Here is a 25,439-nt window from a genome sequence, read left to right as displayed (position 1 = left end):
TGGGGACGAAGCCGCAGCTTCACTGTCGTCTAGAGTGGCCTCAATGCAAGAGACAGCAGGCGCGAAGGGATACGGGTATAAGGTAAGGAGAAAGAAACACGGTGTTGACTATTATCTTTGGTATTGCTGCCTGCGTGAGCTGCTCTTGCTAATGTTCGATATGCCACGCAACATTCGGATTAACCGCCTAACCGTCCTGGTCTCTAGCGCGCTTTCCCCACCAAGGTCACGTGAGATCTGCCAGACATCGCCTCAACTCCGTCTGAAGCGCTCGGGGCCTGTTTCAATTTCAAGCGAACCTCGAGTTCCCACACTAGTTGCCGTAAGGCAGAGCCTCACTTCCTGACGCTGCCTCATCTCAATTTCGCCGCCGCTGCGTGGCTCGGCTCCCCTGGTCTGGCGTCCTGCAACGATGCCCCGCAGAACTCACCAATGCGACTCCGTGTGCCAGCTGGCATCGTAGTGCCAACCCTACCTACCCGCCCTGTGCAGGCCCTGTGCAGGACAATTTTGCTCGCTGACCTCATTGGGCATCCATCCTGTCTGACGCAAGGTAGATTGCCCGAGTCTCTGTTGCGACTAATCGTTCGCAAACACGCAGCATCGGAGTCATGGAGGAAACCGATGCAGCGCATGCAAAGGGCAGCAATGCTGCAGACCCGCTCCGTGGCCGGCCAGCTCATCGCTGAAACGCAGGTGATAATTGGCGACAGCCCGCACACATTTCTGTCTCTGCAGGGAATTCATACCTCCTCCAGTACTCTTCTTCCCCTTTAACGTTCCCATTCGATCACCACAGACGCATCGCATCCGAGCTGACCTGCACTTTGTGGCTGTTACCGATCTGCGAGCTACGCTACCTGCATTGCTGCCTATAGTACTCCAATTCTACCTGCACGATAAGCCAAGGCGTTGCAGGGTTCGACTTGTCAAAACTCTCCACCTCTCCGCTCGAGCTCGCCGCTCAGATATCCCAGTAAAACACTCCCGGGCCACCTCCAGAATGATACAGTCGACGCAACTCCTCTTCCGTATTTCAAAGATTAGACACGCCTGTCGGACTTTGATCCCTTAAGAAGTCAGCACAAATACCTGAAAACATCATCGATACGTACGCGATCGCAATTGGCTGCAAGCAAGCCTGACGCAACTTTCCCCGTCAAATCACCACGACACCCTCCTGGCCATGGCAACACACCACGAGATGCCAGCCGCCGCGCTCAACGGCCATCCGCAATCACCACCCATGACGCCTACTCCTCATACCATTAGTCGCTTCCCGCCGCCAAAATTCTCAACCTCTCCAATACATCGACGCGTAAGCAACTTCATCCAGACACCTCCACTGGAGTACATTGAACCGACCGGACACGACTATCACTTCAGCTTCACACGCCCGCAATCGTGCCCGGCATCTTCGCGTCTGTCGTCAGAGTCCGACAGAGCTTATCCGGCAACAACGTTGGAGGGATCTGAATACGAGACCGACTCTGAGGAGGAATGCGAATCGGATCAAGAAAGTGAACAAGAAGAGGAGATACCGATGCGTCGGGTAGAGAAAGCCCAATTCGTACTCGAAGAACTGGACAGCGATCCAGGCTACGACTGTGACGTAGAGGTAGTGCGACCAGACCATTGCGAAGATGCAAGGAGCGAAAGGAGCGGCACAAAGGCAGCGATATTCGCCAGAATGAACGAGCTACAGCTCGAAGAAGACACTTCAGAAGACGAGGAAAGGGAGCGGATCTACCTAAAGAAGAAGAAACGATGGAGCGCAGGCATTTTCAAGCGCAGCCACAGCCAGAGCGTGGAAGGAGACAGCAGTTACTCCGACGATGACCCTCTCGATGACAGGGACCAGAATGCTCGCCGACTGCGCCGCCGCGTCCGAGGGCCTAGAAGAGGCTCGCTTATCTTCGAAGACCGTGGCTTCTCGAACACGAATAACATTGCGGAGGTTGAGGAACCTGACGAAGGAAGGGTGCTACACTCCAAGGGACCGCCATCCATCCCTAGTGATGACGCCTTTACTCTAGACGAGCTGCCGTTCTGGGGAGGGCACAACATGATGGAGATGGAATTTGAGTCTGACCAGGTGTCAGAATTATGATTGACGAACCTTAGAGGCCATTACCATGACCTTACGGCTGTTTTCTTAGCTGATTGCGTTCACGAGCGACACGCTCGCTGTCGATTGTTGGATTTAGCGTAGCGTACTATTTTCTGAATGCATCTGTTTTTACCTGCACATTGCTCAGCACCCACCAGACAGTAAGACATGGTCTAGATGCGAATTTGAGATCCACCTGCGTCTAAGCTCTGCCTTTGTTGCAGTTTGTTCTTAGAGACGCGTTGGTCTCGCGAGTCAGTGCGGGCTAAACTTAGCCATCCTTAGGTAAACAGAAGGCCCACCTGCCCAGGCGTCAACGGCGGAAGCTGACGGCCGCTTGCACGCGACCAAATCAACCCACGCCAACTATCAGGCAACACGCATTCACGAAGGACGCGGATAGTCGCCCTTCCGTTGTTCTGCGCCGAGTCGACTGACCTCAGTCACAAAACGCAGCTCATCTCGCGCGAGACCACCCCAAGGCTAGCCTCACTATAGACGTTTACCGGTAGATTGCACACGCATCATCAATCCTCTGCACGGTCAACTTTTCTAGCCGTTTCATCTTCATCAGCGCAAGCGTCAAGAAGTAATTTCCATCCTTTGTCCCATCTATTTCGTGCAAGCGACGCCGTGACGCCGAAATACACCGCCCCCACAAGATCCACGCCCCATCAGCGCTCCCGCTGTAAGGCTGACGGACCGCCAGACATAGTCGCACCGACTTGGAATCCCAGCCAATGATTATTCTTGACCCCAGGATGTCTAAGCATATCGCATCCCTCGCTGAAGAAAATACACAATTAGTCGGCAAGCGTCAACACCGTACTGTACAGCCCTCCGGAATCGTGACTTCCGTCCAGGACAGCTGATGGTGCTGGTGCTGGTAAGACGGATGAGTACAATGGAGGTATAAGTAAAGCAGCGTAGAACACCCAGTTGGAGAATCATCTCCTTACCACACAACCAGAAACTCATACTACCATCTCATCTTTTCCTCATTACTTTCCATTATCTCCTTGTTTCTTTACTGTCTATCCAAGCCTTCGCTTCTTAATCAGTAATCATGTTCACCATCACCAACATCGTCGTTGCTTCGCTGGCTCTTGGTGCTGTTCAGGCACTCCCTCAGCACATCCATGCGAGACAGGACAATGCTACTTCTACCCCTGCTGCCCCGGCAGCACCTGTTTCGACGCCTGACATCTTCGATGACCTCCTCACTGCTCCTACAGCCATCAAGCGTTTCCAAAGGCTTTTGACTGTGGGAGAAGGCCCTGAAGGTCCTGAGCTCCTGAAGGGAGACGACCTCCGCAAGGCGACCGTCTTCACTTTCGACAGGAATGCGAAGCCTGCTCCTGGCGCAGAGGGTGGCGTTGCCGTTGCAGCCGTAAGTCTTCCATTTCCTCAAGCGACGAACCTTATACTGATTCCCTCACCAGAACATCGGAAACTTCCCCATCTTAACCGGTCTCGGCATCTCCACCACCGTCGGTTTCCTCGAGCCATGCGGCATCAACACCCCTCACGTCCACCCGCGCGCCACTGAGATGCTCACCCTCGTCGAAGGCGAGAAGATGGAGTTCGGTTTCGTCCTAGAAAACGCCCTCGTCGGACCCAAGCAGAACCCAGAAGTCGCAGGGTACCTCAACGCCTTCGAGGCCACCGTCTTCCCTCAAGGCTCCATCCATTACCAGTTCAACAACAACTGCAAGCCAGCGACTTTTGTGGCGGCGCTCAACTCCGAGGACCCTGGTACTAGCCAGATTGCGCAGAACTTCTTTGCTCTTAACTCGGAGGTTGTGGATGCTACGCTTGGTTTCCCGGTAGGTTGAATTTGTCAGAATGGTGTGGAGGTTATGCTAACGTGAGAAAAGGGCCAAATCAACAGCAAGAACATTGACGAGTTCGGTGCTTCGCTTCCTGCCAATCTTGCCCGTGATGCTAGAGCGTGCATGGCTAAGTGTGGACAGTAAATCCACTCACTGGGAAGTCACGACACGTTGAGCGAGACTCGGGAGGTTGTAATATGACGGGACGACATGTTTGAATGCAGCATACATAGCGACGGCGCGATTTAGAATCACTGAACACTTGGTGGGCATTGGTTATTGGTTTTACTTCTTTGTGGATTTACCTTGGACTTATCTGTTATCGAGCTATGCACTCCTTATGCAAGCGAATAGAAAACACTTGTTTATCAGAGCTACTGCATTATTTCATGCGTGAGTGTTGGCAGCCACACATGTGGCACAGCAACTGGACCCTGGAAATGTTATTTTGGTGACTGTTCCCGGCCCCGCAACGACTCATCCAGTTGGGCGCAAGGCGCAAGACACACCAAACCACTCTCGCACGCTTCGACTGAGCTCGATATAAACGGCTTCAAAACGCTGTTTTTGCTCAACCCTCCTTTCTCCACACTACCCAATTGCTTTCCTACCGGTCTCAATCCAATTGGCACACCAGCTGCCCCTCGTACCCCACCACGGCCGACACAATGGCAGACCCCGCGGCAATCCAGCAGGAGATCGCGGACATTGAGAAGAGAATCGAAGAAGCGCAGACACAACTCAAGGATGCAAAGTCAAGATTACAAAAAGCTCAGGCGGCTTCGTTCGTCAACCCCGGCGCGAACATGTCCGAGGAAGAGAAGATGGCGCTCATCAAGGTCAACCTGGCCGAGGTCTTGAACCCAGAGATCATGGACGAGGCGCTGAAGAAGCAAGGACACTTGAAGGTTTATTGGGGTACTGCAACAACAGGACGGCCACATTGCGGTTACGTATGTTGACATGGCGAGATACGGTCGCGTGCACTGCTAACGATGGATACTCTAGTTCGTACCTATCCTCAAGCTCGCGCAATTCCTCGCTGCAGGCTGCCACGTCAAGATCCTCCTCGCAGACATCCACGGCTTCCTCGACAACCTAAAAGCGCCCATCGAGCTCGTCAAATTCCGCGCGGAATACTACCGCTACACCATCACCGCGCTGCTCAAGGCCGTCAAGGTGCCAATTGACAAGCTGGAGTTCGTACTGGGATCGAGCTATGAGTTGAACTCGGACTACACCATGGACCTGCTGAGACTAGCGAGTATAACAAGCGAGGCAGCAGCAAAGAAGGCCGGCGCAGAAGTCGTCAAGCAAACCGAGAACGCGCCTTTGAGCGGCCTCATCTACCCACTGATGCAAGCCCTCGACGAGCAGTACCTCGACGTAGACGTCCAATTCGGAGGCGTAGACCAACGCAAGATCTTCGCCCTCGCAAAAGACGTACTCCCCAAGATCGGTTACAAAGAGCGCGCCCACTTGATGAACCCCATGGTTCCCGGTCTGCAAGGAGGAAAGATGAGCTCGTCCGACCCAGACTCTAAGATCGACGTCCTAGACGACGCAGACGTCGTAAAGCGCAAGCTCAAGAAAGCGCACGCGGCGCCCAAGATCGTCGAAGAAAACGGCGTCCTCAGCTTCGTCGAATACGTGCTCCTGCCCGCCAGCCACCTCAACTACGGCGAGCCCAAATTCGTCGTAAAGCGTCGCGACGCCGAGCCCCTTACTTACACGGATATCAAGAAGATGCAAGAAGACTACGCAGCCGACATTCTCACACCCCAGGATCTCAAGCCCGCGGTTACGGAGGCGCTCAACGCGCTTCTTGAGCCCGTGCAGAAGGAGTTCCAGGGCAACCAGGAGTGGAAGGATATCGAGCAGAAGGCTTACCCGCCGCCGCCGGTGGTCAAGAAGGAGAAGAAGGTTAAGAATAAGGGTACTTTCCACCCGAAGCAGAGGAATGTGGAGGCTAAGCCTGATGGGCATGTTGAGGGTGAGGATAAGGACAAGGTTGATGTTGGGACTGAGGGGGGAGAGAAGGCTATTGAGGGGCTGAGTTTGGAGGAGAAGAAGTAGATGCGACAGATATATGTTTAGTGATACCGTGTAGATGAGCATACTAGTTGCATCCGTCGTTGCATATGCCTACAACACCCTGTTTAGTAGTGTCTGTGAGGATTACATACTCTGGTTGGTATGAATATCTCGTCCTCCATGGAGCCTAGAAAGGGCTACCGTGGTATTCCACATCCCACAGCCGTGAGCCTTCCTTTTCTTCCCAAGCTGACAGTGCAACTAAAGGCTGCCAACTTCGCACTTTTCCCCATCCCAGTGATCATCTCTCCAAGCCCCTCCGTCCCCCTCTCAAGAATACAACTCCGCCTCGTCCCTCCTCATCTCCATCCCCCCAGCCCCCTCCCCATGCATCCCATGCTCGGGTCTCTTCAACGCAGTCCCCTCCTTCAAATACAATATCAACCTAAACGCCGCATTCCCATTCAAATAATACCGATGCAGCCTCTTACTCCGTATAAACCCCAGCCGCTCATACAGTTTCAAACTGGCTGTATTCGACACCTCAGTCTCGAGGACGATCTCGTCGGCGTCGCGGGCGGTCATGGCATCGATGGCGAGACGAACGAGCTGCGTGGCTATGCCGCGGCCGCGGTACTCTTCTTGCGTTGCGAGCATGGCGATGTAGCCGCGGTAGGTGCCGCTGCGGTGGGGTTCGAGTTTGCAGGTTATTACGCCGATGAGGGTGTTTGTGGAGGAGAGGGCCTGTGGGGGGAGGGGGAGTTAGATACTGTAGGGTGGTTTGGGGGAGGAGGGGAGAGGGAAGTACCATGTAGCATAAATCACCCCATTGGTATAAGAAGTACCGGTATACATAGATACTGTATGGCTCGGACAGGTCCTTGGAGATTAATTGACGGATGGCGGGGAGGTATTGCTCTTCTTTCGAGGGTTCGTATTGGACATATTGGAGGTCGTCAGGTTCCTTCAGCTGTTTGGTCGAGGGTGCCGCCGTCGCCGTCGCATCAACTGTGACGTCGCCATCTTCATTGCCGGCCATGGCGCGTAGGAAGGAGAGCAATGCGCGTATGCTCAGCCCCTCATAGCGGCCGGCTTGGCCCGCCGTGTCAGGAACGTGCTTTCTCGTGCATCCTTGTGCCGATCATTCCGTCACATGCCGAGGGACGATAACCAAAAACAATCTTGTGGCAGTCGCCCACGCTTTCCCGTACAACCCCGCGGGTACAACTTCCAACGCTTCGTTCATGTCTTTCTTGAGACGCCGCTTCGGCGGTGGCGGCGGCGGCGACGACAGCGAGATCTCGACGCCCGAACTGTCCCGCGAACCTTCTCCCGGACCGGATGGGAAGTTCAAACGGCCTGCGAACTTGCGCCTGATCACCGCGGAGCAGCTGCAGACGCTCAAGAAGAGGGGGCAGCATAAGAAACGGAGGAATTTCTGGGTGTTTGGTCTGGGAGGCATATTCGGGTTGTTGCTGGCGGGCTTCTTTGCGAGCAGTAATGACATGATCGATCTGAGTAGTCTGGAGGGTGTCAACTTGGAGAGCATCATGGAGGCGCTGCCAGACAACTTTGTGAAGAGCGCGCAGCAGATGCAGGTACGCGCGACCTTTGCTCCCTACGGAGGAGGATTGGATGGGAGATTCTGTGGGTTGAGAGGAATCGAGGCTGACTGCCCCAACTCAGTAGAAATCAGAAAAAGACGCCGTAAACTACGATTCCTTCGCCGTCGGTCTCCACGCGCAGAAACAAGGCATCAAAGCCAAACACCCCGTTATCATGATCCCCGGTGTCATCTCGACGGGTCTTGAATCCTGGGGCACAGAAGAAGGGTCGAGGCAATACTTTCGCAAGAGATTATGGGGGTCATGGACGATGATGCGCGCGCTCGTCCTCGATAAGGCGCAATGGAAACGTCATATTATGCTCGACAAAGACAGCGGGCTCGATCCACCCGGCGTGAAGCTACGAGCAGCGCAAGGTTTCGACGCAGCCGACTTCTTCATAACGGGATACTGGATATGGAATAAGATTCTGGAGAACCTCGCTACCATCGGGTATGATCCAGGTAATGCCTTCACTGCAGCCTACGACTGGCGCATGTCGTACATGAACTACGAGATACGCGACCAGTATTTCACCCGTCTAAAGTCGCACATCGAAGTTGCCGTGCGCGTGTCGGACAGGAAAGTCGTTCTTCTCTCGCATTCCATGGGCTCACAGGTCCTGTACTACTTCCTGCACTGGGTTGAAGCAGAAGGTTACGGCAACGGCGGACCAAACTGGGTCGACGAATACATCGACAGCTGGATCAATATCTCCGGCTGCATGCTCGGCGCCCTAAAAGACATGCCCGCCGTCCTCTCCGGCGAAATGAAAGACACAGCCCAACTCAACGCCTTCGCCGTCTACGGCCTCGAGCGCTTCCTCTCCCGCTACGAACGCGCCGAAATCTTCCGCGCAATGCCCGGTCTCTCCTCCATGCTCCCCCTCGGCGGCAACGCCGTCTGGGGCGACGAAACCGGCGCTCCGGACGACTTATCAGGGCAAAACGTAACCTTTGGCCCTTTTATCCGTTTCCGAAACGCAAACAGCACCATGACGCAGAAGAACATCACTGTAGATGACAGCCTCCCCTTCCTGTTCCGCAACACAGAACCCTGGTTCAAGAAAATGATTCAAACCTCATACTCCCACGGCGTAGCCCACACGACCAAACACGTCGAGGACAACCAGTTCCTGCCCGCTAAATGGGTTAATCCACTAGAAACCCGTCTTCCCTTGGCTCCAAACCTGAAGATCTACTGTTTCTACGGTGTAGGCAAGGATACGGAACGTGCGTACTATTATCGCAGCGACGATGATCCGTTGAGCGGGTTGAATGTCACGCTCGATACGATGTTTACCCAGGCTGAGGGCAATGTGGACCATGGGGTTGTTATGGGTGAGGGGGATGGCACGGTGAATTTGTTGAGTTCGGGGTACATGTGTACGAAAGGGTGGAAGATGAAGAGGTATAACCCCGCCGGCGTGAAAGTGACGACGTTTGAGATGAAACATGAACCTGATCGGTTTAGTCCGAGGGGGGGTCCTAATACTGGTATGTCTCTTCTTCTATATCCCCTCTCTCTCTTTTGTTCGTCTGCGCGAACGACGGGTCTGGAGCAAGTGCTGACGGTTATCGTGAAATAGCGGATCACGTAGACATCCTCGGCAGAATGTCACTCAACGATCTTATTCTGCAGGTGGCGGGTGGACGGGGCGAGTTGATCAATGATACCATTCATTCCAATATCAGGGAGTACGCCGAGAAGGTCAAGATTTACGAGGAGGAAGACTGAGGCGGTTGAATTTGTATGGGTAGGGGCTCCGGCTCAGATCATTTGATTAACTGATCGATAGCTGGAGACTACGGAAATGATACCATAGACTACTGTTTACCCACTCGCTATACTCTTCACTTTTTAGCGATGCCTTCTCATCCATGAGACTAGATTGGACAAGTGTGTTTTCTATCAAGGCAAGGTAAAAGACGGAATGTTGTTGTGAGGATACTTGGCCTTGTGAATCTGTGTTGGGAGTTTGTTCTCCTTCTCCTTCGTCGTCCACGTCTGCAGTAATGAAGTGATAATGATGGTATTCCTCCTCCACCTCCTCCTCCTCCTCCTACTTCACTACCCCCACTCCCCCCTTCCTCAATCCCAGACTAAAAGTCCGCCTTCCCACCCATAACCTTCGCCGCATTTACCGCACTCATCTTGTTCGCCCAGCCCTGCGCAGGCACAATCTTCCTCACAGTCCTCACCTCATCAGACGCATAACCTGGAATGCGAATATTGTAGTTGCGCTCGAGAATGACTTGGATATCGCGGATGTCGAGCTGGGGCGAGTCGCGCAGCTTGCTAAGCTTGCACGCGTTGCTGATGACGTTGTCGACGAAGTCGTCGGCGAGTTGAAGGACAGCCTGCGGAGTGGGTTAGATAGAGTTGGTTTAGGTGGTTAGGGGAGGGGGGACTTACTTCTTCGACTTCTGGTGTTAGGGCTTCTTCTGAGCCACCGGTTACCTGCCGAACAAGTTCGTCTAGCTTACGCTTGCTGAGCACACGATCGCCTTCGCCTTCGAGTTGGAAGGGGGGTGGACGCGGGATGACGGGTTGGCCCATGGGTCCTGGCGCGCCGTTGGTTGGCCCACTCATAGTAGGCCGGGATTGGCCCATGTGGACGGCTTGGGGGGAGGTCACGTTGAGATGGCGTGGGATGGGCATCTTAGGGTTATTAAGCTGCTCGCGCTCGCGACTGCCAAAGTTACCGCCTTGTCCGCCTTGCTGCATGGGTGTGTTTGTGCGTTGCGGGTCGGTGTAGGAGCGGTTCGCGGCGCTGACGGCGGCGCTGTGGGAGAGAGGGATTGGCGGGCCGGGCGCGTTCGAGGCGGCGGATTGAGGGTGTGGTGAGTTGCTCTGCTGGTGCGCGTTCGCCTGCATGGGGTTGATCTGGGGTCGCTGCTGTTGTTGCTGGTGGAAGTTCTGTTGCTGCTGTCCTTGCGCAAATTGCGGCATCTGACCTGGAGGCATCGTCTGCGTGTGAGGCCCTGGTGGAGGTCGAGCTTGCTGCTGTCCTTGCTGCATTTGTTGCTGCTGCTGCGGAAGTGAAGGCGGCATCTGCTGGTTGTGTTGTTGATTATGCTGCTGTTGCGGCGGGCCCTGCTGGTGGTTTCCCTGGGTTTGTTGCATGTTGAACTGGGGTTGTGGTTGGGGTTGAGTTTGCGATTGTTGTTGGGGTTGTGGTTGTAGTGTCTGTCCGCCCTCAATCTTGATTTGCGGCTCCTCTTTCACTTGGGGCTGCGCGGGCATGTTAGGTTGTGAAGGCTGGCGCTGAGGCGCTTGGGACTGTTGTTGCGGCGGTTGCTGCTGCTGTTGCTGCTGTGGGGGCGATTGCGCTGTGTTCTGGCCTTGAGGTTGCGCCTGAGCCTGGGGTTGCGCATTTCCCTCGCGCTCCTCCTTCCATTGCTTCTGCATGGCACGGAACTTGTCAATCTGGGCCTTGATCTTAGCAGACTCCTTCTCGATGTTGGCCTTCATCATGAGCTGTTCCTGGGGTAGTTCCTGCCCATTGTTCTGCCTTTCGGTAAGCTGATGAACAAGCCGCCGTCTCTGCTCGTTAAAGGAAGCTTGCTTGGCAAGCATGTTAAGATAACCAGAACGGTACTCCTTGATTTTGGTCTCGTACTCGGGTGTGCCTGGCGCCGGTCCATTCGTGGGTCCCTGCATGGGGAACTCGTGGACATGCTTGACGATAGCAGGATCGACCTGGCCGCGTCCTGGGTTCTGGCCTTGGTTGGGCTGTTGTCCTTGGGTTTGCTGATTGGGTTGCGCGCCGGCACTACCAGCTCCTCCATTGGGACCCTGGCCTCCTTCCTGCTTGACCGCATTGGGGTTCTGCTGGCCGGCTGCACTCGACTGTCCAGCTTGTGCCTGGTTCTGATTTCCCTGTTGCTGCTGTGCCTTCATCTTTGCGCGATATTGGCGTTCGCGCGCGATGAACTTTTGCGACCAGTCCGTCAGCTTCTGACGCGCCGTGGTATTCTCCTGGCTGCCCGGCGGGTTGTTGTTGAAGATGTTCCACGAGCTCTGCATGATCAAGCGGTACTTCTGCTTCTCGTCTTCGGGAAGACATTGTAGCTTGAGGATGTCATCGGGGCGTAGCAGCTGCTGGCCTTGCTGCTGGCCGCCGCTGGCCTGCTGTGGCTGGGATTCGCTCATCGCGAGGGCTGCGGACTTCGGAGCCGCGCGTTGGGGGGTCGAGTCGTATTCGAGGTTTGATGTGGGAAGAGGTCTTGGTGTTGTCGCGTAGTTACTGTGATTAGAAAATGAGTCGCAGAGATGGATTCTTGGTGTGTGAAGTTTGATGGTGGGAGTGGTGAGGTTTGGAGTGATGGTCCATGGATGGGGCCAAGCACCCGACAACGACCATGTCGCGCGTTTGTACGACTGCACGTGCACGCGTCGGTCCTCACTAACACATACGTGGATCAGCCAAGCAACTTCTCTATTATCTTGCATCTAACTAATGCTACCGCTCAGATGCAAACGGTATCTCACTACTCTGAGAATCAACCTTCGAAACTTCCCCTTTTGCGAGCGCCCGCTCTCTGGTATTCCGGACTTCCCACTCGAATTCCTTGAGTGCCCTGATCTCGCTACCAATAAACAACAACCCCATCAATCCATCGATGACACCAACACTAAATCCCAGTGTACTCAACAACATTAGTATAAAGGCAACGTAGTTCTTGGGTGACCACCAGACACCTATTAGGCAGCCAACGGAGAATGAGAGCTGGTAGAAGAAGTGACCTATGCGCAGCTTGCGCTGTATCCTTTCTCGGACCTGGTATTTGAGTATGGTTGCCATGATCTGGTCATAGACCTCGATGGGCAAATATTTCTCAGGCAGTGCCCACGGGGATAGCCGTATGGCTGACGGATTAGTAGAAGTCCTCGTCAGTGTCGCTTCGACGGAGAAATGATCGCTCAAGGAACAGTGTAGCGTAGGATGACGCATCGCCATGCCTACATTAGCTTCCTTGAGCTCCCACTCAGCTGTCTCCTCCTTTGTCTCTGGGTGGTGGTATCGCCCGCTGCTGAAGAAGACGTAGTCAAGTCGCTTCGCATTGGGGTCTGGAACGGCAGGATCTATTTGCACATTCTCACCCTTGTTGAGACGTCTCTGCTGTCCTTTGTTCCATCGCCAGGAGTTCAGCTCACTATCGCATGTTGCTCCATTCACAGTCATGTTGAACTGCGCAGATGGCATTGGTACGCCGCGAACCTGCTCGACCTTGTCTTTCGCTGCGCCGATAGAGGACTCAGGGTGTAAGATGCGCCATACGTCCCGGACAGGCGAATGCGTCTCTATGATACGGTGCGCGAGGGATAAGGGGATCATGTTGAAGTCGCCCATGCCGATGACGAGATGTCCGCGTTCAGCGGCTGCGCGCATGAGTTTTGTGATCTCCCACGCTTGGGCTGTTCGGTGGCAGATGTAAGAGTCGTGTGGTTCGCGTTCGTACGGGGCGTGAAGCTACTCAAGTCAGTATACCTAGGTATGTACCTTGCGGTGGAAAGAGCGACTAACATGCGTGCAAAACACCTCTGCGATATCTCTCTTCGACGGCCCCATCTGGATCCTCGCACATGCGACTCCCTTACCCACGAACCAATCGCCGCGATAGAAAGCAGCAGGCCGTCCGTTCAGAGGGTACCGCACCATGTTGCTCTCGAGGATGGGCCATCGTGACAGGATGACTAAACCACCACCGAAGATGCCGCTGTGGTAGAACTTGCCATAGGGCAGTATGTGTTGTGTCTTCTCCCTTATGGCATTGTAGTCCTGCTGCGTCCAGCACTCCTGGAGTCCAACAATGTCTGGCTGCGGACTGGCGGCGGCGATTTGATTTCCGATTTCGGTCAGGCGCTCGTTGCGCAGCTTGGAGATGAACTTGAGGCCCCAGCAATTGAGCGACAGGATGCGTATGCTCGAGGGTGGCGGGCCGAGTTGTGAATCCATTGTGTAGGTGGACGCGAGTTGAACGGACGGGTATGATGCAACCCAGGAAATGTACCTGAGATGCTGCAGGGATGCTGGGGACCGCCTCCACGCTAACTTTCCTACTGCCGATCAGTCGCGTTCCGCATTTCACTGGGCAACATCGAGCCAACTACCACATTGAAAATGGACAACACACGGTCAACCTCACCCAAAAGACGGCGCGAAGACGAAGACGGCTACGATGACGAACGACCACGCAAACGGTCCGCCTCGCACGAACCGCCCAATGCCTCTCCCAGCTACAGGATAGCGGAAAGACCCGCGCGCCGATACAGCAGGGGCGACAGCGACGACGAACAACGCGAATACCGAGACCGACGCCCCTCCTACTCGCGCTCGCAATCACGGTCACGCCGCTCCAGCACCTCCTCATCCTCGCACCAGCGCCGCACATCACCCTCAAAGCCCACCACTCTGAACTATGCGCCCACGCTCATCCTACGCGGCCACAAGAAAGCCATATCCTGCGTCAAATTCTCGCCCGACGGCCGCTACATCGCCAGCGCCTCGGCCGACTGCACAATCAAGATCTGGGACGCACACACCGGCGCCCTCGAACACACGCTCGAAGGCCATCTCGCAGGTATAAGCACGATATGCTGGTCCCTCGACTCCAAGATCCTCGCCTCGGGGTCCGACGACAAGAGTATAAGGCTCTGGGACACGACGACGGGACTCGCCCACCCCACGCCTTTCATCGGCCACCACAACTACGTCTACAGCATAGCCTTCAGCCCCAAAGGCAACATGCTTGTCTCAGGCTCCTATGACGAAGCAGTCTACCTATGGGACGTCCGCGCCGCCCGCGTCATGCGCTCTCTCCCCGCACACTCCGACCCCGTTGGTGGCGTAGATTTTGTCCGTGACGGTACGCTCATAGTCTCGTGTTCGCACGACGGCCTGATTCGTGTCTGGGACACGGCAACAGGCCAGTGCCTCCGCACCCTCGTCCATGAAGACAACGCCCCCGTCTCCTCTGTCATTTTCTCGCCAAACGGCAAATACATCCTCGCGTGGACCCTGGATTCCTGCATCCGCCTGTGGAACTACATTGAAGGAAAAGGGAAATGCGTGAAAACATATCAAGGGCATGTGAATAAGCAATACTCGCTCTCCGGTGCGTTTGGCACGTATACAGGGAAGGAAGAGGGTGTGGAGTACGCATTCGTTGCGTCTGGCGACGAAGAAGGGCAGGTGGTGTTGTGGGATGTTAGTAGCAAGAATGTGTTGCAGAGATTGGAGGGGCATGGAGATGCGGTGCTGAGTGTGCACACGCATCCGACTGAGAAGCTGATTGTGAGTGCGGGGTTGGATCGCACGATTAGGCTTTGGAGACCGAAGGAGGGGGTCGTGGGGAATGTGAACGGGAAGATAGCAGATGAGGAGAAGGTGAATGGGGCTGGGCATGCCGACGGTGTCAATGGTGTGGATGAGATTACGCAGGAGGCGAATGGGTTTGACCCTGATGTCCTGCCGCCGAACCCTTTTGCTGAGGGCTAAAAGGCAGGGTTTGGTGAGATGTGGTGATGGACGAGAAGAGGGACGTTGAATAGGATGTGGCGTAGTTTAGATACCCCAAGTAACTAGCATGTGGAAGCTAGCACGCATCTTTCCCAATCTCATCTTGCATAGATCATCATACATCAGTACGCCTGTATAGCCACGCTTTTTGGTATACCCCAAACGCCTCCCATGCCGCGAAACAAAGTCGCGTCAAGTTGAAAGAAAACGCCGTGAGAATGCACCACCTCCACCATCTTCCCATGTCATCACCTTTCTCACACCACCCATCTAACTGAAATGGATACCCTCCTGATTAAATGCGTACAACAACTTCAAAAAGTCACCCTCATCACACAACCGCGCCCGCTTATCCGCCAGCTGCGTCTCATCTTCAAGCACCTTCCTCACTTTCTCCCTGACCAGCTCGCTTAACCTCCCCTTCCTCTTCCTGTTCACGCCATTGACCCTCTTCTTACTCTCCGCCTGAAGTTGTTTGAAGAAATCAGGGAGTTCATCGTCCGGGTCGTCCGGGTCTGAGAAACCCTTGAACTCGTCGTCAACATCCATATCCGCTTCGTCGTTATCTTCCGTGATCTCAGAGGGATCGACCGGACTGTCATCAACAGGAATATCATTCTGCGCACACCACAACCGGTAATTGCCCCCTAGCAACTCCAATACAGCTGCCGTGCCCAAGAAACTCGCTCGTAGCGTCCTGTTCTTCCTTACAAAGCAGATGCGTAACAGGCCATCCCACTCCTCATACGCAATCTGCGGCCGCGGATTCTTCGGCTCGATACGCACGACGTTACTCTCGACCTGCGGCGGGGGGTTGAAGTTGTTGCGGCCTACTTTCATGACGTGGCTGACTTTACTCCACATTTGTACGTTGACGGAGAGGCGGGAGTAGAGTTTCTCGCCGGGCCGCGCGAACAGGCGCATGGCGAATTCGCGCTGGAACATGAGGATGCAGCACCGAGGGGGGTGGGCGAGGGCGAGCAGTTTGAAGACCAAGGGCGAGGAGATTTGGTACGGCGTGTTGCTTATGCAGACGTCGAAGCGGGGGAGTTCGGCTTTTATTACGTCGCCCAACCGGATCGTTAATCGCTTTTCCTCAGGGCTGCCTTGGACTCGTTTTGTTAATTCGGCGGCCATACGGGGGTCCATTTCTACGGCCGTGACTTGTTTGGCCGCCTTCAGTATCAGCACTGTAAGATTGCCTGTTCCCGGACCGACTTCGAGGACGTGGTCGGATTGCTTCAAGTGCGCTTTTTGGACGATGGCGGTTGCGACACCGGGGTTTTTCAGGATATGCTGGCCGAGGTCTTTGTCCATCTTGAAGATTGAGTGTGCGGCCGAGGCTTTCGCAGAGGTGGCGGCGGGGCGGGCGTAGGGGGAGGCATCTTTGTCGCCGCCTTTGCTGCGCTTTTGCTTTGCTTTCGGCATGGTGGGTGGTTATGGGGAGATTTGGCGCAGTCGAGTAGGTTTTCTTTGAAGAAGAGAGATCGCGCGAGATCTGAGTAGTGCTGCGACGAGCTTGAGCGGGTAAGCTTGACGGGTGTGGGTACTGGCCGAACTTGCGATCGATTGGCATGGGCTGTTGGATCTGGCGACGATAATTTTTGGTGTTGCAGATCGGATTTACCGCGGGGTTAAGACATGTGAGCGCGCGACTAGCGTGGTCGCGACTTTGCCCTGATCCATGACGTTGATGCGACTTTCATCACATTCTCGTAGTCCTTGAGCAAACCTACTATTCTCGTATGCGAAATAGTATCGCGAACCTAGCCTCAAGCCTTCTATTTTCATCGCGTTGTCACTCTTTCAAAGTTCCCACAAGCAGTCATTCCCTCCTGACGTCCCCATCCTTGCCGACGCGCTCCTTCTTCCACACTCCCAGCAATTACACTCACTATCAACATCGCAATTGCTCTCGCGTGGCATCACGTGTCCCTGAATACCCCGCCGTACAACCGCAAACGCAATCCTTAGTTCGACCTTTACCCGGTCCATGGTCACCTCGTAATGCTATCAGGAGTAGCACCCTAATCGCCTTCTCTCACCTTCACCTCGATCGCTCGCGCCCGTTTGCCGTCTACAAAAGGAGCTTTTCAGCCCACAGCCTCCGTCGCTCCTACACCTCACTCCTTGATAGCTCAGGAGCGTTAGGAGCCTTAGGAACACTACGAACCTCTTTGATAGACACTCATAAGCCTTTGGCTACAAGAATCATGGCCAAGAAGATCTCTAACGCGCCCTCAGACTCGTCCCTTTCACCTCCTCCTGACAACCTCATGTCAGCCAGCGAAGCCGCTACCGTCACCCAACCAGTAGCGAACGGCAAGAAGCGAAAGGCCGAGACAACACCCCGTACAAGGAGGACTAGAGCACAGCAAGTCGACGTCGAAGATGCTGTTGATGCCGTCAATGAGTCGCCTCGACCCAAGCGTCGCGCTACCAAGAAGATAAAGGTCACGGAAGAGGTGGAAGATGAAGTCATGGCACAAGAGAGTGGTGATGGCGAGGGCAAGTCTAAGAAAGCCGTTACAAGACGTAACAAGAAGACCGCCGCTACTAAGAAGGCCGTGGCGGAGGACGACTTGGTTGATGCCGAAGTTGATGCAGAGATAGAGGTCGACGTAGATGGGGATGACAAGATCGCGACCAAGACCTCTATCAAGAAGACCACACGAGGCAAGAAGAGCAAGGCCAAGAACGAAGACAGTGACCACGAAGACAAGCCCAAGCCCAAGCCCAAGCCTAAGGCAAAAGGCAAGGGCAGTACTGCAAAGATCCTACCACCACTTGCAGATCGCACCAAAGACTCAAAGCATCTGATTGGCGCCCATGTCAGCTCCGCCGGAGGTTAGTTCATATCACACTCCCATCTGCTATTTGTGAAGACCACTGGCTAACATGGACTCGAAAACAATCGTTTAGGCGTACACAACTCCATCATCAACCTTGTATATATCGGGTATGTTTTTGATCTTCCACATTCACCATTTTGAGCCATCGCTAACATCCACAGCGCCAATGCTTTCGCTCTATTCCTGAAGAACCAGCGTAAATGGGAGACCATTGAGATGGATCCAGAACATGCTGCGCTCTTCATCCAGGGCTGCAAGGATCACGGTATCAACGCTGCGGAGTGCTGTCTGCCGCACGGTTCCTACCTGGTCAACCTTGCTCACCCCGATCCCGCTCGCAAGAAGCAGGCCTACGACTCGTTCTTCAACGACTTGACACGCTGCCATGCGCTTGGCATCCGTTACTACAACTTCCACCCTGGAAATGCCAATGCCACCACTCGCGAGGAGGGAATTCGCATCATTGCCGAGAACCTCAACCGAGCACATGCAGATCCGGCGACTGGTAGCGTTGTCACTGTACTTGAGACAATGGCAACTCTCGGCAACACCATCGGAGGAACATTCGCTGACATTGCCGCCATCATCAACCTCATCAAGGACAAGAGCCGTGTCGGTGTTTGCCTAGACACCTGCCACGTCTTCGCCGCCGGCTACGATCTTCGTTCCCCTGAAGCCTACGCCACAACCATGGACAAGTTTGACCAGGAGATCGGCTTAGAATACCTCAAAGCCTTCCACGTCAACGACAGCAAAGCCCCTCTATCCAGCTTCCGCGACCTCCACGCCCGCATCGGTACCGGATACCTCGGCCTCCAAGCCTTCCACAACCTCATGAACGACGAGCGCTTCCACGGTCTCCCCATGGTTCTCGAGACCCCCGTCGACAGCGTTGACGCCAACGGCAAGAAGGTCGAAGACAAGGGTATCTGGGCGCGCGAGATCAAGTTGCTCGAGAGCCTGGTTGGCATGGACAACACCTTTGATGAGTTCAAGCAGTTGGAAGCAAAGCTTCTAGCCGAAGGTACCGCTGAACGCGAACGCGTCGGCGATCAAGTTCAGCGCAAGGCCATCAAGGACGCGAAGCCTAAGAAGAAGCGTGCTACCAAGAAGAAGGTGGAGAGTGAGGATGAGGACGAGGAGGACATGGAAGAATGAGAAACAGCCACTTGAGTACGTCGGGTAGCGCCATCAGAAGGGATGGGTGGCGCTTGAACCGTTTTACCCCTGAGGTGACTGTTCCGGCTCAGGTGTTATCCCTTTGATCGTCTGGCGGAAGATGGAAGATGGGTACGCGTTGATGAGAGCGGGAGAAAAGTGGGTTGGAAATGCGTTGATTTGACTGAATTTTGGCTTCGGCCTTTTTTTCCCTATGCGATACCCCATTCCATTGCATGGAAAGCATTTTCATCAGGGGGCATGCTGGGTATATACCACACGGAATCACAAGACACATATCATGAACGGTCAATAGTTCTGACAAGACGTACGTAACTGCACTGCAAGCTGCTGAGGCATCACTTGGCTCTGTAGATGCGCATCGGCACGCCTTACGTTGACGGTTACGGTGTACCCTGAGGTCTGACTACCTAGTTGGGTCACCGAGATGCCGAGGGCGGGTGCCGAGAATTCGTGTGTGCCGATTCGTCGTGTGCTAATGTGTCGCGTAGGGCGCAGTGCGTGTTAGACCTTACTTTTCTGGCGTTTCGTATGGCTAGTGAGGTCGATGACTGATAAGGTAAGAGGGATGGCCAAGCTTGCTTGTAGTCGAGGTTCGTGGGGTTTGCGGAGTTGGATTTGTTCGGAGGGATCTCGGGAAATTGTGGGGTTGTGGTCAGTGTATGGGAGTGAGGCTTCACATCTTTCAAGTCAAGGCAAGACGCGCGGATGGTTGAGTAGTAATCGCTTAGAGGACTACCTCCGGTGAAACATTCGCTAATTCGAATAGTCTCCGAAAGACTGCCCTATGTCGTCGAGATGCTACTACTGCACACTGATGAAAGAAAGGATGCTTGGATGGACGGTGAAGCAGCCACACCAGCATCACTTGCAGTCCACACTGCATGTAGTGAAGTAACATAAAGTAGGAACGGTAAGCATACCGAAAGCCACAGTCTCAGTTCACTGGCCGGATAGGAGGAACACTGATGCTTCTTGGAGTGTTCGAGGCTTCTGGCGTGGGAGTCTATTTCGGTTCTAGCGGCTTGGCATCCCCCCATCGCTCTTGCAGTCCAGTCTGCCTTTCCGTCCTACTCTACACACGACGCATACGCGGTCTGACGACATGTGTAACACACTCGGCGGGCACGATTGAGACCACTCAGAGCAGACTCACAATACAACTGTCTGCGGCGCGTCCCAGATTCATATAAAGTCTGACCAATCATCTCCACCTTCCATTCCATCTAGCCTGATCAGGTTCCATGTCGCGAACACGTGGGGTGACGAGCGTCTTCTTCAGCCATCAGTCCACCGCCAGATCAGGGTGCCGAACAATAACCCCTGTGGACCTAAGCCTCGCCTGCAGCCACGGTATGGAACTCCCCCGAGACGCCTAACGGAGGCAGGCAGTTTGCATACATCATACACAGCATCGTTCGGCAGCCATATGGCCACCAACGTGCGTTGACAGCAAAGGTCTCAGCTCAAGCTTCTCAAAATCCTGTTGATTTCTACGTCTCATCTTTGCGTCATTTATTCCGCTTGTTGTTCATCCTTGGAAGGTGCATCATTGTGGAAGTATGGTTGGTGTTCCGAAAAGCACTGGGTGCCTCATCTGCCGCAAGAGGAAGATTAGTAAGTCGTCTGTGGCCCTCTTCCTTGCGGATAACGCCTGACTAAGGACAGAGTGCGGTAAGGCTAGCTCCACCAGAACGCCCCGACTCATCCATTCTGACTAGTGACGATCAAGACGAAAGTTGGCCGACATGTTTGAATTGCCAGAAGAATGGAAAGCAATGTCCAGGAGCTCCCGCGCGACACACGTTCAGAGATCTCGGGCATAGACTGAGTGGAGGCGCCACACACTCCTCTGTGGAAGAAACCGCATCACCAGGTAAGCCGGTGTTCAGTGCACACGACTATGATACTGATTTGGTCACAGATCCGGACAGACAATTAACGCAATTGAATGAGAAGTTTGCCGACAATGGGTCCGTCACCCATAAATTCAGGATTGCGAACAAAAGTTCAACACCGCGGAAGCGATCTCCACGATCAAGTTCGATCAGCCTATCTCCACCAAAATCGCCCTTTCTGAGACAACCGTCGCCATCACAGCATCAACAACTCGCACGCTCCTTGATCGCAGCTACCACAACAGGCAGTACTGGGCATCGCATGTCGGTGTTTGGTCGGTTTATCCAAGAAGTACCAGCTAGGATCGGACACAATGCTGCCCTTGATGCGGCAGTGACAGTACTGGTGAATGTCCATACCTCGCTGGTATACAAGAAGACTGCAGACGAGATCGTTTCGCCAGAGCTTTATATCCGGGCTATCAAAACGCTCCAGGGATGCCTCGAAAGCCAGCAATTGGGCATGTCGCCCAATACTCTCTGCGCATCAATACTTCTTGGTCTTGTAGAAGTAAGTCTTGCCTGGTTGAGCTTGCACCCTTACTTACATGCCCAGGCTTTTGCAGGTCCAAGAACAGGCAACCGATACTTGACGCACGTGGGCGGCGCCGGTCGATTAATGGAATTACAAGGGCCTTCTAGATACACGGACAGTTTCACGAAAGAGATGCTGCGCTTCAATAGAGGCGGGATAGTAAGTCGACCATACTCACGTTGATGCAATCGAGTCTATGGACGCAGACATACACGAGAAAGCTAGCTCAAGACTAATCTATCGGTAGATTATTACGTGCATATACGAACGAAAGCCATGCTTTCTCGCATCGCCTGAATGGCGAGATATTGCTTTCGACAAGACCGGGCTCAGTTTCGATGACTGTCTCAACACCGACTTGATGCAATATATGGCCGAGTTGCCTGGTATCTTCAATACGCTGAAAGAGTTGGATGAAACTTACACCCTACAACCGCCCCACACTACGAGCTTTGAGTTCAACTCCAACGGCGAACTGTATAAACCGTTGATCGACACGCCCCCATCACTCGACTTCTCCACCGATTCTTTCGATGATATTGACTTTGTAGAAGACATACGGCCGGTCAAAACATCGTATCGAATCAGCGCAAACCCATACACATCTCAATACGAATCTGTACGGACAGCACTTCTGTACAAGGTATATGAGCTCAAAGACGCGCTCCGCAGTCTAGGCGAGCACATGAACACGAAGCTCACAAACGGCATCGCCGTCTCCGAAACACCGGCAAGAGAAAAGAACAGTCCCATAAAAACTACCTACCACTTCAACAACTGGCGCGACATGACCGCGTACAACTGCTTCTGGTCCGTCATCATCTTAACGAACAAAGTCCTAATGCGCCTCCTCCCACCCTTCGACCAAGCGCGCTATCAACTCCAATCCGAATGCCGCTGCGCCGCCGTCGAAATTTGCAAAACATGGGAGGACGCTTGGGCCAGTAGACCAATCGGCGCATTCCACACTGGCTTGAGCTTTGTCGTGGCATACGAATTTTGCATACCTGAAGTCCAATCGTGGATAGTGAAGAGTTTGAACTCTCTGCTGGATTACCATCAGGTCGATGCGTTTCGTTGGTCGGACGAGGTTATTGTTAGTATGGCGCAGAAACTTGCTGGGGAGGGGCCGGCGGTTGCGTTCTCGAATGTTAGGGTTGAGGGGGATGGGCGATGAATGGGATTCTTATCAAGTTTGCATGCATCCAGGCGTTCGATTTCTCTGAGTTGTATTACGTTACTGATACCCGATAGAAAAACGAAAGAGAAGAGCATACGAGAGGAACTTCCACACATGTCACCTGCGCCCTCTGAACCCTGGACCCTTATGGCTGGCTGCCCGTCACTCAGTTTTGCTGGCTGACGAACACAACCAGCACAGCCGCATACGCCGCCGTAGCTGCGATGACATCCTTCCTTTGCGCTGTTGTCAAGAACCCTAGCCACCCAGCAAATGCCACGACGAATCCGGTGACGGTGGCCAGCTTGGCGATCATTTGCTTCTCCAATCGCCATAAAACCCACATTGCAGATACCAGGAAGCCAATTGAGATGATGGTGCCGATGAAGGTGACAAACTTCTGCATCTTTTGTTCGTTGACGTACTTCGCATTCTTGTTTGACCCGGGGGTCTGTGGGTGTTAGACCGGCTTGCACTATAGGGGAAGAATAGGGACGAGAACGAAGATCAAATTGCAAAGACATACCAAGAAGAAAGGGTATAGGAATTTGTCGACAAATCTTGACAGGTAATCGTTTTCAGCAGGAGTGTACAGACTGACGAGGTCTGTGAACGTGATTTTGTCGCCATATTTGTCCGTTCGGTACTTCAGCTGGTGACCGAGCCATGGCTTCGCAGTCTTCCCATGGAGTTCTGGGCTGGAGATGAAGCGATCGAGTGCCTCGACTGTTCGTCCTGCGGGAGCCTCGAGATGCAGCACGCTGCTGTAAGCAGCCATAAGATTGTCCAAACTGTTGTCAGCAAACTTCAATCGTTCGAATACGGGGTCCCTCTCACAATATTCCATGACCTTGAGACCGAACTGCTCGCTGTGTATTTCGCTTTCTGGTTCGTCTAGACCCCGTCCAAGGCCAAGATCGTCTACACGCCGATCGTGTGCCTTTTCGAAGCCTCTTAATTCTCTGCTTAGCACAATGAGCCGATGCATGGCAAGCTTGTCATATCTTCGGAACACCGCGGCGGACTTGCTAGAGTTCTGGGCGAGGGAATCCGCTATTAGGTACGAACCCTCTTTCAGCAACTGTCTTTCCCAGATTACCTTGGGGTCGTCGCTAGTCTGAAGTCCCGTCTTGCTTATGGTATCAACTTGTTGTGTATTTGGTATTGCCGCTATCTCCATTGCCGCTCTGGTCATCCGATCGTCAGGCTGTCCAGGAGTGTCATGTCGAACCGAGGGACCCATCATGGGAAGAGCAAGGAGTAAGGTCAAAGGGTTGAAGCTAGCAGCTCTGGGTAGCTAAAGGCACTTGTCGGACTTATGGATTCAGCCTGACAGGTGTAAATGGGGGCATCGTCTGTTTTATCCATATTCGATCAACTTGGGGTTTCAGCTCCGGGCGCAGCTTCTGGCGTGTGTCCAGTGAGCGTCAAGGAATTCAGCCACGTCAGCCTTCACAAATAATTCAAGTAAAAGTGTGGTCGCACAGCGTCGTGCTCAAGACACACTGGAGGGTTCATTGCGCAGTCGTTATCGTAAGCTGAGTGTTCGTCTTCACTTGAGCAATCGCCTGCCTCGACTTTCTCCCTTGTCCCCGAAAAACACACAAAACAATAATCATTCCACAGCAAAATCAAGCTCTTTCAACACTCATACCAAACGCCTATGATACAAGAACTGATTCCTTTCGGAGGTCTTCAATCGACGCCAGGCTCGGAATTCGCTCGTCTACCATCTCCCCCTACAATGGCCAAGCCATGGCCTAACCCCGTCAACGCGCCGCGAAGACAGCCAACATCCAATGCATATGGGCTTGACGACATATTCCCTCGACCTCCAGGAGGACGGTATTATGAGAGAGCGCACCCAAACCACGGAAAGACGAAGCTGAGGAAATTCTTCTTCTTCTGGGAAAGAAGTAGTAAAAAGAAAAAGTTTGGGGTTGAAGGCGAGCGTGATACATAAAGGCTATTAAACGGCATGCAAGCGAAGAGTTTAACAGGTATACAGACTACATCAAGATAGACACATGCAAAGTAGGCAACCTAACGTTGTTATAGGTTCTTGAGTGTTCACTTTCTCCCTGGGTTGACGGCACTACCTGTTGTTTACCATGTGCAATTGCATGGGAGGTATGGGATTAATGGCAACCGGGGATTTGGTGGTTAGATGATCGGTCATTAGCTGGTGCTAGTTACTCGCCGCTAAGGTACGCTGTACGCTATTCCCCTAATGCTACATGTGTTTTCTCTTTCATATCAACACCTAGCCACAGTAGATCAGGTCGGCTGTAATGTCCACAAACGTCCAAGAAACCTTTTGCCTTCAGAATATCATCCAGCTGCAGTTCTGCGTAAATGAACCCCTCTTCTGTCTCCAGAGGACCGTCAGCCACCAGGCGCCCATCCGGGCCAAAGATAGCTGAGCTACCTCCACCAGGGGTATTCATGGTGACGCCGGAGGCTGTTCGCAGTGTAGCGATGCCTGCATCACTCATTACCGCTGTGGTATGCAGAACGAAGGATTGCGACTCCATGGCGTAGACTTGAGAGAGGCTGCGGCAACCTATTTACCAACTACATTAGCTAAAGGTTATTCTGGTCGTATACAATATACTGTAATATCGCACCTTCTTTGCTCATGGAGTACAAGCCTGGACCACCATCGTGATCGTACAGCGGCGGCCACGCTG

General features: G+C 53.7%; 12 protein-coding genes across 12 annotated transcripts; 7 read left to right on the top strand and 5 right to left on the bottom strand.

Annotated features, from left to right (window-relative positions):
- Positions 1-1,186: 1,186 nt before the first annotated feature.
- J4E84_008505 (uncharacterized protein) lies at positions 1,187-2,110 on the top strand (the record flags this gene model as incomplete). The annotated part of the gene is made up of 1 exon (XM_049391076.1): positions 1,187-2,110. One exon carries the CDS (start codon positions 1,187-1,189, stop codon positions 2,108-2,110), a length of 924 nt encoding a protein of 307 aa, XP_049241108.1.
- A 1,066-nt stretch (positions 2,111-3,176) lies between these two features.
- J4E84_008504 (uncharacterized protein) lies at positions 3,177-3,945 on the top strand (the record flags this gene model as incomplete). The annotated part of the gene is made up of 2 exons (XM_049391075.1): positions 3,177-3,500; positions 3,553-3,945. 2 exons carry the CDS (start codon positions 3,177-3,179, stop codon positions 3,943-3,945), a joined length of 717 nt encoding a protein of 238 aa, XP_049241107.1.
- Positions 3,946-4,610: 665 nt separating this feature from the next.
- J4E84_008503 (uncharacterized protein) lies at positions 4,611-6,018 on the top strand (the record flags this gene model as incomplete). Its single annotated transcript, XM_049391074.1, has 2 exons — positions 4,611-4,895; positions 4,951-6,018. The coding sequence occupies 2 exons, from the start codon at positions 4,611-4,613 to the stop codon at positions 6,016-6,018; spliced, it is 1,353 nt and encodes a 450-aa protein (XP_049241106.1).
- Positions 6,019-6,306: 288 nt separating this feature from the next.
- Positions 6,307-7,015, bottom strand: NAA30 (N-alpha-acetyltransferase 30; the record flags this gene model as incomplete). The annotated part of the gene is made up of 2 exons (XM_049391073.1): positions 6,307-6,720; positions 6,785-7,015. 2 exons carry the CDS (start codon positions 7,013-7,015, stop codon positions 6,307-6,309), a joined length of 645 nt encoding a protein of 214 aa, XP_049241105.1.
- A 205-nt stretch (positions 7,016-7,220) lies between these two features.
- On the top strand, positions 7,221-9,317 carry J4E84_008501 (uncharacterized protein; the record flags this gene model as incomplete). Its single annotated transcript, XM_049391072.1, has 3 exons — positions 7,221-7,574; positions 7,666-9,076; positions 9,169-9,317. The coding sequence occupies 3 exons, from the start codon at positions 7,221-7,223 to the stop codon at positions 9,315-9,317; spliced, it is 1,914 nt and encodes a 637-aa protein (XP_049241104.1).
- A 365-nt stretch (positions 9,318-9,682) lies between these two features.
- On the bottom strand, positions 9,683-11,735 carry J4E84_008500 (uncharacterized protein; the record flags this gene model as incomplete). Its single annotated transcript, XM_049391071.1, has 2 exons — positions 9,683-9,940; positions 9,996-11,735. The coding sequence occupies 2 exons, from the start codon at positions 11,733-11,735 to the stop codon at positions 9,683-9,685; spliced, it is 1,998 nt and encodes a 665-aa protein (XP_049241103.1).
- Positions 11,736-12,045: 310 nt separating this feature from the next.
- On the bottom strand, positions 12,046-13,542 carry J4E84_008499 (uncharacterized protein; the record flags this gene model as incomplete). Its single annotated transcript, XM_049391070.1, has 2 exons — positions 12,046-13,056; positions 13,111-13,542. 2 exons carry the CDS (start codon positions 13,540-13,542, stop codon positions 12,046-12,048), a joined length of 1,443 nt encoding a protein of 480 aa, XP_049241102.1.
- Positions 13,543-13,707: 165 nt separating this feature from the next.
- On the top strand, positions 13,708-15,084 carry J4E84_008498 (uncharacterized protein; the record flags this gene model as incomplete). Its single annotated transcript, XM_049391069.1, has 1 exon — positions 13,708-15,084. The coding sequence occupies one exon, from the start codon at positions 13,708-13,710 to the stop codon at positions 15,082-15,084; it is 1,377 nt and encodes a 458-aa protein (XP_049241101.1).
- A 291-nt stretch (positions 15,085-15,375) lies between these two features.
- On the bottom strand, positions 15,376-16,533 carry J4E84_008497 (uncharacterized protein; the record flags this gene model as incomplete). The annotated part of the gene is made up of 1 exon (XM_049391068.1): positions 15,376-16,533. The coding sequence occupies one exon, from the start codon at positions 16,531-16,533 to the stop codon at positions 15,376-15,378; it is 1,158 nt and encodes a 385-aa protein (XP_049241100.1).
- A 785-nt stretch (positions 16,534-17,318) lies between these two features.
- On the top strand, positions 17,319-19,115 carry J4E84_008496 (uncharacterized protein; the record flags this gene model as incomplete). The annotated part of the gene is made up of 3 exons (XM_049391067.1): positions 17,319-17,952; positions 18,028-18,064; positions 18,119-19,115. 3 exons carry the CDS (start codon positions 17,319-17,321, stop codon positions 19,113-19,115), a joined length of 1,668 nt encoding a protein of 555 aa, XP_049241099.1.
- Positions 19,116-21,296: 2,181 nt separating this feature from the next.
- Positions 21,297-22,746, top strand: J4E84_008495 (uncharacterized protein; the record flags this gene model as incomplete). Its single annotated transcript, XM_049391066.1, has 3 exons — positions 21,297-21,545; positions 21,591-21,728; positions 21,817-22,746. 3 exons carry the CDS (start codon positions 21,297-21,299, stop codon positions 22,744-22,746), a joined length of 1,317 nt encoding a protein of 438 aa, XP_049241098.1.
- Positions 22,747-22,915: 169 nt separating this feature from the next.
- Positions 22,916-23,929, bottom strand: J4E84_008494 (uncharacterized protein; the record flags this gene model as incomplete). Its single annotated transcript, XM_049391065.1, has 2 exons — positions 22,916-23,200; positions 23,276-23,929. 2 exons carry the CDS (start codon positions 23,927-23,929, stop codon positions 22,916-22,918), a joined length of 939 nt encoding a protein of 312 aa, XP_049241097.1.
- Between the last annotated feature and the right edge of the window lie 1,510 nt (positions 23,930-25,439).

Source organism: Alternaria hordeiaustralica, assembly GCF_023758085.1.
Source record: "Alternaria hordeiaustralica strain BMP 2776 chromosome Unknown scaffold_22, whole genome shotgun sequence".
In the NCBI taxonomy this organism is placed as follows: Eukaryota; Fungi; Ascomycota; class Dothideomycetes; order Pleosporales; family Pleosporaceae; genus Alternaria; species Alternaria hordeiaustralica.
This window is presented reverse-complemented; position numbering and strand designations above follow the sequence as displayed.